This window comes from Xenopus tropicalis, chromosome 6 (genome assembly GCF_000004195.4).
Source record: "Xenopus tropicalis strain Nigerian chromosome 6, UCB_Xtro_10.0, whole genome shotgun sequence".
Taxonomy (NCBI): Eukaryota; Metazoa; Chordata; class Amphibia; order Anura; family Pipidae; genus Xenopus; species Xenopus tropicalis.
In genome coordinates, this window is record NC_030682.2 from 54,104,207 (window position 1) to 54,115,730 (window position 11,524).

General features: G+C 39.0%; 1 protein-coding gene across 1 annotated transcript; it reads right to left on the reverse strand.

Annotated features, from left to right (window-relative positions):
* Positions 1–448: 448 nt before the first annotated feature.
* On the reverse strand, positions 449–5,395 carry LOC116411698 (preprocaerulein type-3-like). Its single transcript, XM_031904484.1, has 4 exons — positions 5,288–5,395; positions 4,029–4,177; positions 1,749–1,834; positions 449–594 (listed from the first exon to the last, which is right to left on the reverse strand). The coding sequence occupies exons 2-4, from the start codon at positions 4,174–4,176 to the stop codon at positions 586–588; spliced, it is 243 nt and encodes an 80-aa protein (XP_031760344.1). The 5' UTR covers position 4,177; positions 5,288–5,395; the 3' UTR covers positions 449–585.
* Positions 5,396–11,524: the final 6,129 nt, after the last annotated feature.

The following is an 11,524-nucleotide window of genomic DNA, read 5'->3' on the forward strand; positions in this document are numbered from 1 at the left end:
CAGGCTGAGGTACTGGCTCCTTTAAATCTCCAGGGCAGGAGAGGCTAGGACACTGAAGTATGGCTATAGTGGTCAGTTTCTGAGAGAGACTGAGAGGGGCAGGCTGGACTGATTACAAGCTCCCCTGATTCTGGAACTCCAGAAAAGGACTGCTGGGCATTGGCAGTGAGGATTTGGGTTATCCCATTTGTCAAAACTACAGTCTGGTGAGACTTTGTTTTCTTGAACTGTTTACTTGCAAACACCAAGTTGTGAAATATACTGTTTTGCTGTGGAAAATAAAGCACAGGCAGGAGCCTGATCATTTTGGTTGCAAAGCAGATTTGCCTGTCTCATCTGTGAAGCCCAGATTTCCATCCACTACCGGCTGCTACCAGCTAAATCCCCACACTGCACATATGTAGTACACAACAGTCCACAATATAAATTAGACACAAAATAATTGAGATAAGTTCAATTTGCTCAGTTATGTTTATTTATCATTTACAGAAACAGGCTGGTAGTTTTGTAGGTCTGGATGCTTTCAAATGAATCTTCCTACTGTCCAACCTTAATGCAGTCTTGTACGTATTGTGCAATCGCATTTCAAAAGATCTGCCATGGGGAAACAAAACATTATTACTAGAACATGCTGACAAACATCAAATGTAGGAAGTGTTAGCTTATATATGGAGGGCAAAACACCGGGATTAGTGATGTGCAGGTCAGGATAAATTAAAACCGCACCCAACCCTAACAAGCAAAATCTCTGGAAAGCGAGGAGGGACAGCTACAATTTACAGTAGCTATGGTTTCTCTGGTCACAAATAACAAAAAGTCTACTCCGCTTCAAGTTCACTGAAATTACTGTCTGGATCACTGCATAAATCCTGAATCAATTTCGAATTGCTCTAATACGTTACCAAGATATATTTAGGACAATGTGCTCCTCCCTGCAATCGCTGAAGCATAATGTGCACTCCTTTATTAGTTGTGGTGCAATTAGTTGGCCATAATTTAACCTTGTTACATATAAACATTCTATGGGTTATGGGGGGGAAGGTATTATTAGGCGTACTTAACCATTAGAGCCCAGGGCACATCAGGCTGCCTCTCTTTTGGAGTCCTTGCTTACTCAATGATTGAACTTTATATCCTGACCAAGTTGGGTAAGTAATTTTAATGTTTTACAGTAAGTAAGTACAGTAAGCTCTGAGGATCCATCCAGACTCATCTTAAAGCAGGAACCATGAATTTGATTACAGAAAATTCTATAATGATACTCATGCTCAGCAATACATCGGTTATTTATAATAGTGAGGCTACAGATTTTGGTGATACAGAAGAATCCCAGAAAAATGAATATAAGTCTGGGTTAGGTATTCAGAGTTCAAAGAAATAAGTTTTATGCATCCAGTGATACTTGAATAAAAACATGGCAGCCTCATTTGAGAATCCTCTGGCTCTGGAGAGCTGGAAGAAATTTTATTTAGCAGAAAATCATAAAGCCATCCCTGATATTGCAGGACTGGAGTTCCCAGCATGTTTTACTCCTTAATAATATGTTGATGTATGCTAACATATGGAGTCAAGCAACACTTTAGAAATGTTCTTGTCACCTTTAATGATTGGCAATTTTTTCACTGATTTCTAGCTACTAAGGATATTACCATGTTTTTGACATGGAAGAAATGATAGCCAATTTGGTTTTAATATATTTGTTTAACGTTCTCTGCTTGCACAAGGAAAAAGTAAAGGCAAATACTTACAAGTTCTTCAGCAGAGCGAAGATCTAGATCATTGGCTTCCCGTTGTTGTCTTGATGGAAGTAAATGTGGAATTAATTTTGAAGCTCCTAAAAAAAAAGATAATTACAGTAATAAAATAAGAAGCCTGGTATTTAGGAAAATATCAACCAAATTGGTGATGCAGAGATTTAAGGGGGAATGTAAGAATGATTAATTTTAGGGGTTGGCAGGGGATATGATTGGGCAGGAGGGCAGGGGGTGAGATGCACAGGTTGGATGTGTGTGGACGTGCAATCTTTTTTCCGTGGAGGTGGGGCAGCACCCCTTAGTTATGCTGCTGGGTTGGCGGACGAATAATAGTGCATTAGAGGCCAGAAAAACTGTTACAGAAAATTAATAGCAGCACAGTACAGCATCCTCTCTACTTATCACCAGGCAAATTCTCATGACAAGCACAGCTATATCAGCTGAGGCCTATTTGTTTTACAGATTGAGCAAAATCATTTTAATAATGATCATGGAAATAAAAGATGACCTCCACTAAAGATACAGGTAAAAGGACAATAACTTCCATTATAAGTTAAATGGGAATTACCCAGAAAGGGCCACTCTGCATAATGACCCATATAGGTTACTCTGCATATGACCTATATTATTAAACCACAGACAGGAACAGATATAATGATTAGTGATGAGTAAAATTTTTCACCAGGCATGGATTAACAGGAAAAAAACGTGTTCGAAAAAAGTCCATTGACTTCAATGTATGTCAAATATTTCCCTGGTTCTGCAAATGTTTCCATGCTTTTGTGTGAGTAGTAATATACAAAGGCACACCTTAAGTGCTTCTACTTACATACAGGGGACTGTATAAACAGAAAAATAATTTATAAGATCATTTTGCATTATTATATTTGCATGTCACTGGCCATAGCAAACACATTGGATTTGAAGATACTTTTGTACATGGGCAGGATTCAAAATTAAAGATATCAAAATTGCAAAAAGTCAACTTAATTTGCATTAATGTAATTATAGCTCACATATAATTATAGACCAATGGTTAATTTGCTTTCAGCTCTAACATACTGAAGATGAACTTACCCTTGAAATGTGCAATAGTACCCTTAAAGAGATACTGACACCAGAAATTAAACTATTTTTACATCGATTATAACACTGCCTTTGCATGCTATCTATAATGTTGCCTTATAAGGATTTGCCTGATTCTTTTACATTATCTATCTGATCCCCCATGTCCCTCTATTTGTGCAGCAGGAGTCTGTTAGAATTAAAAGCTGCAACTGACAGGCTGAAAAGGGACAGTCAGGTTGGCAGCACACTCAGGTGTAGGAACAAATAACAGTTACTTACAAAAGCAGCCCTATCAGTGAAAAATTATCAACATGATCTATAGGTAACTTTTCATGTACATTAATATTATGAAGAGTAGTTTATTCGTGTCAGTATCACTTTAAGGTACAAACTACTGTATATTATATGAAATATTTTTCATTTTGTACAGTCTATCTATTTTACCCAGTTTCATTTTTACACTAAACTGGTATAATGGCTATTGCTGTTACATTACTCTTAAAGGGATTCTGTAGTGATTTTTTTTTTTATGTCATAATTATGCTGTTTACACAATTCACTCTACCATTTTATTTTGTTCCTGAACCAACAAATGTATTTTCTTTAGCTGTAATAAAGGTGTGTAGGCGCCATCTCAGTGCATTGTGCCTGAGTCTGAGCTTTCAGAAGGAGCCAGCGCTACACATTAGAACTGCTTTCAGGTAACCTATTGTTTCTCCTACTCCCATGTAACTGGAGGAGTCCCAAGCCGGACTTGGATTTCTTACTATTGAGTATTATTCTGGTATCTACCACTTTAAGCAATACTAGTGTCAGGGAGCTGCTGTCTTGCTACCTTTCTATTGTCCTCCTGATCGGCTGCTGGGGGGGGAAAGGGAGGGGGGTGATATCACTCCAACTTGCAGCGCAGCAGTTAAGTGTGACTGAAGTTTATCAGAACACAAGTCACATGGCTGTGGCACCCAGGGAAATGAAGAATATGGCTAGCCCTGTTAAAATATCAAAATTAAATAAAACAAAAAACTGTTTGCACTGTGGAAAAATGGATTTCAATGCAGGATTCTGCTGGACAAGCTCCATTTACTGATGTTTTTTAAAAAAAATATGTTTTTCCAATGACAGTATTCCTTTACAGTTTCAATACAATTGGACCCACTTGTACAATAGTTGACAGAACAGGAGGTAAGCAATGTTGCTAAAAATTACCTTTTAAAGCAGCCTTGGCAAGTAATCCGAAAACACCTCGAGCTACTCGTTCATTCATTTCCTCTTCATCTGCAGAGGCTTCTGGCTGTGCCATTGACTGTGCTGAGAGCGCAGCCAACAGTACACAAAGAAATAGCCCTTTGAACATGCTGAAGGGAAGAATAATAGTAAAAGTCAAGATCTATAGCTTAAACAGAGTTTCTTTGCACTAACAATTTGAATCAATAAGGTTGCTTTACTTTGTATACATCATTTTTCATATAATTAATCAATTTTTTGGTGTGAAAATGGAAACTCTTAGGGTGTTATGTAATGAAAGGCACTAAGTCTGCCCACCAGCAGTAACCCATAACAACCAATCAGCAGGTAGCATTTAGGCTGATGCCACATGTGGCGTAGAGCTGATATTTTCGGCAAGCGGAAAAACGCTTGGCGAAATTTCCTGCACCCGAATAAATGGAATACTCTCGGGTGCAGGCACATGTAGCCAATATACGCATGAAAACGCATGAGAATATCAGCCCTACGCCTCATGTGGCATCAGCCTTACTGTTCACCTGTTTAAAAGCAAACATCATATTAGTTGCTATGGGTTACTGCACCTGGGCAAACTTAGTGCCTTTTATTACATATAGGGGTTAGTAGCTGGTGGAAAAAAACGCAGGTCTTAGTACAAGTATAGGATCTGTTATACGGAAACCCGTTATCTAGAAAGTTCCAAATTGCAGAAAGACCATTTCCCATAGATTCCATTATAAGCAAATCATTCTAATTTTTAAAAATGATTTCCTTTTTCTCTGTAATAATTAAACAGTACCTTGTACTTGATAAAAACTAAGACATCATTTGTTTTTTTTATTTGAAGCAAAACAATCCTACCGGGTTTATTTAATGTTTAAGTGAATTTATCATCTGGAAAACTCCAGGTCCCACACATTCTAGATAACTGGTCTCTTACCTGTTTTTAAAAGTTACCACGTGAAACTGGTCAGACATGATAATGCATTCCCTTTAAAACACTTCTATTGTGCGTTTTTTTTTTATAAATACGCGTGATCTTCAAAACTTATTTTAAAGGTACAAGGTAAAAGTAGATAATTTTTTGCATGACCTAAAATTATATTAAAAAAGTCCAGTTCATTTCAGATTTTCCAGTCCACTTCAAACACTGTAGAGAACCTTTCAGCGCGGCGGAATATGTTGGCGCTTTATAAATAAATGTTAATAATAATAATAATAATATGAAAGAAAACACTTACCTTTCAAAAGTTAGTTGCTTTTCAAGAGAGCTTTGGCAAGGTGCGTAGAACAGATTGCTGTATTGCCTCCCTTGTTACACTAACCCTTATATAGCAAACTTTAATTCCAATTTATTTGCACAAACAAAGTCAAATGGAGCATCGTACAACACACACAGCGTCATACAACACAAGCATAGCTTGACGCTAGGAACTCATGACAAAGAAATTTCACTCCAGGCAAAAAGAAGCTTGTCCAGGATTTCCTGCCTAATTTAGTTAAGTTTTTGCCAATATTACCTTCTCTTGTGTATGAGTGCAAATTCTTCAAGGCTAGTTCTCTATTTTCTCTATATGTACATCTATTAAAGCAGCTTACTGTGCCTCCTGATATACAGTAAATTCTCCTTGAAAAAAGAAACTTAAAACAGTAGAATTATGATAATCGTGCCTTTTTGTATGGTTGGATCATTCAGGTACAGGGCACTTTTATGATACAACATTGAAGTTGCCTGTAAACATCTTCACCACAGCTGATAGTCCTGGAATATAAATATATAACCAAACAGCATTTCAAAATCTTGACATATTCCTTTGTTCTTAAACTCTTTGGAACACTAAAAGGCCCATTTAGTGGGCCTACCTACCATCTCCTGACCTTCACTGTTTGACCCAACAGCAGCTGATACAGCAGGGTAGCTATCCTAACAAAGTCCTTAATTCTAGCACCAATAATATCCAGTCAGGCCTAAAAATTACCACACCTGTGACACTATATAGAGCTTGCTATTTACAGGACCTCACCTGTGTGAAAGGATAAACCATCCAAAATATGAAACATAAGGGTCCTCTGAAGTGTTTATTGCCTAATATGGAGCTTGCTATTTACAGGACCTCACCTGTGTGAAAGGATAAACCATCCAAAATATGAAACATAAGGGTCCTCTGAAGTGTTTATTGCCTAATATGCACAGCATGTGAAAACCTTGTGGTAGTATGAGCCAAAATGAAAATATTGCAAACTAAGTTTCCCCAGACAAAAACAAGCTATCACGAACAATGCAGAATCCAATAAAACCAAAGCATAATGGCAGATATACATTTACTTACATAGGCACAAAAAGCACTTTACATGGTTAGGGATGAGCACATTTTGCTCGGCAGGCATGGATTCACAGCGAATTGGCGCATTTTGCCATCAGCGAAACTTCCGCAAATATTTAACGTGGAAAAATTTGTCGCACAGCAAAAAAAATTGCAGTCTCTGCAATTTAATTCGAGGACAGACTTAATTTAACAAATTTGTTCACGAGTTTGCTTCTGTGACAGTGTATGCGAGTGTGTTTAAGAGGAGGCGCATCTGTAGTGAGCAAGTGCTCAAGTGTTTAAGAGTGTTTCCATGAGAGTGAAAAGATATATGTGTATGTATGTGTAAGTGCAAATGTGTGGCTGCATATATCTACATGAGAATTCATATTTGTGAGCAGATATGTGTGGAGGTGCCAATGTTTACCTTTAAGAAAGTGCTTAATTCTGTGAATTCTGGGCAAACTTAGTGCCTTTTATTACATAGCCCCAATGAAATGCTCCATATCAGTGATGTAAGTACAGTGGACTCGGAAACTATGGGGTTTCTAAGTAAGAAGGTGCCTGTATGTCTATGAAGATTCTCATTCATCCAGGTTGTGATATACAGTACAGGTATAGGACCTGTTATCCAGAATTCTCGGGACCTAGGACTTTCCGGATAAGGGATCTTTCTGTAATTTTGATCTCCATACCTTAAGTCTACTAAAAAAATCAATTTAAAACCATTTAAACCCAATAGGATTGTTTTGCTTCCAATAAGGATTACTTATATCTTAGTTGGGATCAAGTACAAGGTCCTTTTTTATTATTACAGAGAAAAAGGAAATCATTTTTAAAAATTACAATTATTTGCTTATAATAGAGTCTATGGGAGATGGCCTTTCCGCAATTTGGAACTTTCTAGATAACGGATTTCCGGATAAGGGATCCTATACCTGTATCTAGTTGAAGTTTAAAGTTTCACCACTCCTAAGGATTGATGTGAAATAAAGCGTTGTTTCCTAACCACATTCATTTGTGTTTGGAGTGTGCACCGATCTGAGAAATTGTGCTTGTGAATACAGTCACAATGAACTTATTCAGTTAAGTGTTGGCTAAAACTCACAGAGGTAAAAGTGTGATCCAGTAACAATGGTACCATGATTCTCATTAATATTGGACCTATGTCTTAATTCCACTTACTTCAAACACAAAAGGAGGTTTTCTTTGTAGACAAAAACATGGCTGTGTCATTATTTCACCTGTGTCTCCAATTGTAGCAAACCTTTACATGGAAGAAATGGAAAAGAATGCCCTGAACACCTTCAAGTGAACAGCACCAAGTCATTGGTTCAGATATGTGCATGACACCTGTGTGTAAATTAAAGCACATGAGATTACAGCCTTCACTGAACACATAAACTCAGTGGAAAAAAACATCAAGTTCACAAGGGAAGCTGTGTAAGACAGCAAACTGGCATATATGAACTGTGCAGTAGTTATCAAAGGGGGAGGGAACCTGGATATTAATGTATATAGGAAACCCACTTATACTGATTGATATTTACTGTTTGTTACCCATAATCCCTGGAACATAAACTGGGAGTTATAAGAACGCTACTCCATCGGGTTGAAGCTGTGGCAAACAATGCAGAGGTTAAAGTGAAGAAATATAAACATCTGAAAGGAGCTCTGAAATAGTGATGTGCGGGTTGACCCTAAACCGCCCTCTCCCAACCTGAACCCTATTCAATCCGACACCCTCCCTCCATTTATAGACCTGCTTTCTGGGAAAAGCCGGAAGAGAGCTGCCGGCAGTGTAAGGTTGCAGGCGGGGAGCGTAAGAGCTCAGCCCGCATTTGATGTTCTGAGGGCGGCCCAACCCGCCAAAGCACATGAAAATGAATGTGGTTTGTACTGCCCAGTGTAGTGAAGAGTGCACAGATCTACACATTTGGGAGACAAAACAACCTCTCTGTAAGAGAATGGCCCAACATAGGAGGGCCTCCTCCTCAGAACAAGACCCAGCAGTCTATCTACACCTCAAGGAAAAAGGACACTCCTTTAAGGAGAGCAATGTGCAGATTTTGGACAGAGAAGATAGATGGTTTGAAAGAGGTGTGAAGAAAGCCATTTATGCAAAACTGGAAAAACTGTCTCTAAACAAAGGAGGGGGCCTGCGACACCGCTTGTCAGCAACATACAATGTCGCATTGACACCCTTACCCCAGAGGTTTCACAACAATTCACACTTCCAATGTACTTTTTGTACACTTTCAGCCATCTGTGAGTTTCAGCCCACAACTAACTGAATAAGTTCAATGGATCCATTGTGATTGGATGTCTGTGTCTGTACTACCCTTTAGGGTTTAAATTCCAGGGAATTCCCTACCTCTCTGAACTGAAGAAGCTGCTCAGATGAGTGTTGAAGCATTTAAAAAAAAACCAGAAAGTCCAGTTGCTTTAGACTTTAAGGCACCTGCATCTACCCATCTCTATGTGCAACGGTCAAAAGGAGAGCAGAAAATTGGCTAACGTGTTGTGGAGGGGACAATGATATTTTCTTTGCTTAAAGCCTGGGCAAGTTGTGACGTGCATACAAAGTCACCTTACCCATGCTCCACAGGGTGTAATGAACCATGTAGTAATTACCAGTAATTTCTGGTAGGATTTTCTGGTGACTAAAGAGACCTAATAGGAGATGCACATAAAGTGCACTAATTCTTGTTCAGAGATTTGTCAGAGATTTGGTACAGTTGTACATGCTTTTATGCATGGCCTGAGAGTATACTGAAAACTGTGCAAATCTGCACAAACCTAGAGTACTTGAACAAATTTTCAATAGAGCCCAGAAACCAGAACCTGGCCCAACTGGTTTTTGTTTTTGTGCTCACATTAGAATCCATGTAGAACTATGTTTTTTTGCACCAATGTTATTTGAGTGAAAAACAAGGGCTAGTTAATAATTATTTCTGTATTTTTTCCCACAAAACAGACATGATAGTTAAATTCTAGTACAAACTAGAAAGGGAAATTTGAGAACAAACTTGTCACTGAATGAAATCTGATCTGTTGTTGGCTCTGCCCACTTTTTCTAACCTTGGACCCCAGTTATATAGTAAAAACCACTGAGCAAAGTTTTGGGACCCTGGTTTTAATAGTGTCTGAATGGCAGCAATTTAAATCAACGAGTGACTTCTGATTGGTGGTTGGTGGCTCCGCCCACTTTTTCTAACCTGGAGCTGCAGTTACCCAGTGACTAACTCTACAAAGTTTATGGACCCTAGGATTAATAGTTAAAGAATGGCAGCAGTTTAACTGGTGACTAGTTTTGCAAAGTTTGGGGACCTTAGTATTATATTTAAAGAATGGCAACAGTTTAAATTTAAACATATGAAGTCTATAGGTGAAATCTGATTGGCTGTTGCTGGCCCCTCCCACTTTTCTAAGCTTGGAACATAGTCACCCAGTGACAAACTGTGCAAAGTTTGGGGACCCTGACATTACACATGTGAGAATGGCAGCAGTTAAAATTTCCCCACTGAAAACAAAGAAAGAAATGTGATTGGCTTTTGGCGGCCCTGCCCACTTTTTCTAACCTTGAGTACATAGTCACCCAGAGACTGACTGTGCAAAGTTTGGGAACCCTGGCATCTAACCAATAAAATTCAATAGGTGAAATCTGATTGGCCGTTGGTGACTCCGCCCACTTTTTCAAAACAAAACTGCAGTCCCCTAGTGACCAACTGTGAAAAGTTTGTGGACCCTGGGGTTAATACTATGAGAATGGCAGCAGGTTGAATTTCCCTATTGAAAGTCAATAGGTAAAATCTGATTGGCTGTTGGTGGCTCCACCCACTTTTTATAACCTTGAACCGCAGTTACCTGGTGCCTAACCCTGCAAAGTTTGGGGACCTTGTGGTTATTACTGTGAGAATGGCAGCTGGTTGAATAGGTAAAATCTGATTGACTGTTCACAGCTCCACCCACTTTTAGGCATCCAACAATCATCATATTTTCATTCAGGCTGAGCCCATGACTATGTGATTCAAGTTTGGGGAGTGAAGCCTCAAAGCTGTAAGATTGGCAGCAGGTTCAATTTCCCCATAAAAGTCAAAAAAATAAATAAGGTTGAGGAGACTGCCTCATTCAGACAAAAGCAAACAAAAGGAATTCTGGGAATGAATTCCAAACTCTTAAAAAAATCCCATTTACATGGGTTTATCCTATAGGCTACAGCTGGGAATCTGATCAGCTATTATCCTGGCTTCAGCTTTAAACCCAGTAGGTGAGCTGTAGCCTATAGGATAAACCCATGTAAATGGCATTTTTTTAAGAGTTTGGAATTCATTCCCAGAATTCCTTTTGTTTCCCATAAAAGTCAATGAGTGAAATTTGATTGGCTATTGTTGGCCTCTCCCACTTTGGGGTCATCCAACAAATGTTGCTGTTTCATTTGGGGTGACCCCATTATTATATTATTCAAGTTTGGGGGGTGTAGCTTCAAAGCTGTAAGAGTGGCAGCAGTTTGAAAATCTTCCCTGTCAAAGTCAATGGAAAAAGTGGGGTGTTCCAAAAAGATGGGGGACGCAATCGCTTAGAAAAGCACAAGCAACCTGCTCCGCTATAGGGCGAAGAAGTGTGGAAAGTTTGGGTGTTGTACCCCTAAAACTGTAGGAGGAGTTCTTCTAAGAAGAAGAAGAAGAAGCGGAAGAATAAGCTGAAGTGGAAGAACAGTATGTTGGGGTTTTCAACCTAACATAATTTACAAAATATTACATGTGTTTTTTTGCATTTTTTACCTTTCTTGTAAATCCTTCACTGATGTATGGAGGGTGGAATTCAGCATTCCTGGCTCCTGCCACCCCTTCCCAGTGCACCAAAGTAGGGGGAAAAGAAGATCATGGGACACATTCAGTAGTGGGAGGGACAGGGGCCTCTTTCTATTGGCCCCCCATGGCCGCAGGGTCTCCCCCCCCCCTATTGTTATACCACTGGATGTATGTTTACCAGATCATCTGATGACTAGAAAGTACACATAAAAATGAATTTAGATTGCACTGATCCATAATGAATATGGGTGGTCTCCTACATAGAAGGAGTCCAAGAATACAACATGGGAACTGGATTTTGCCATGCTATCCTAAGGTTAGGCTTTGAGCAGTTATTTCTTTTGCCTCCACAAGCAAC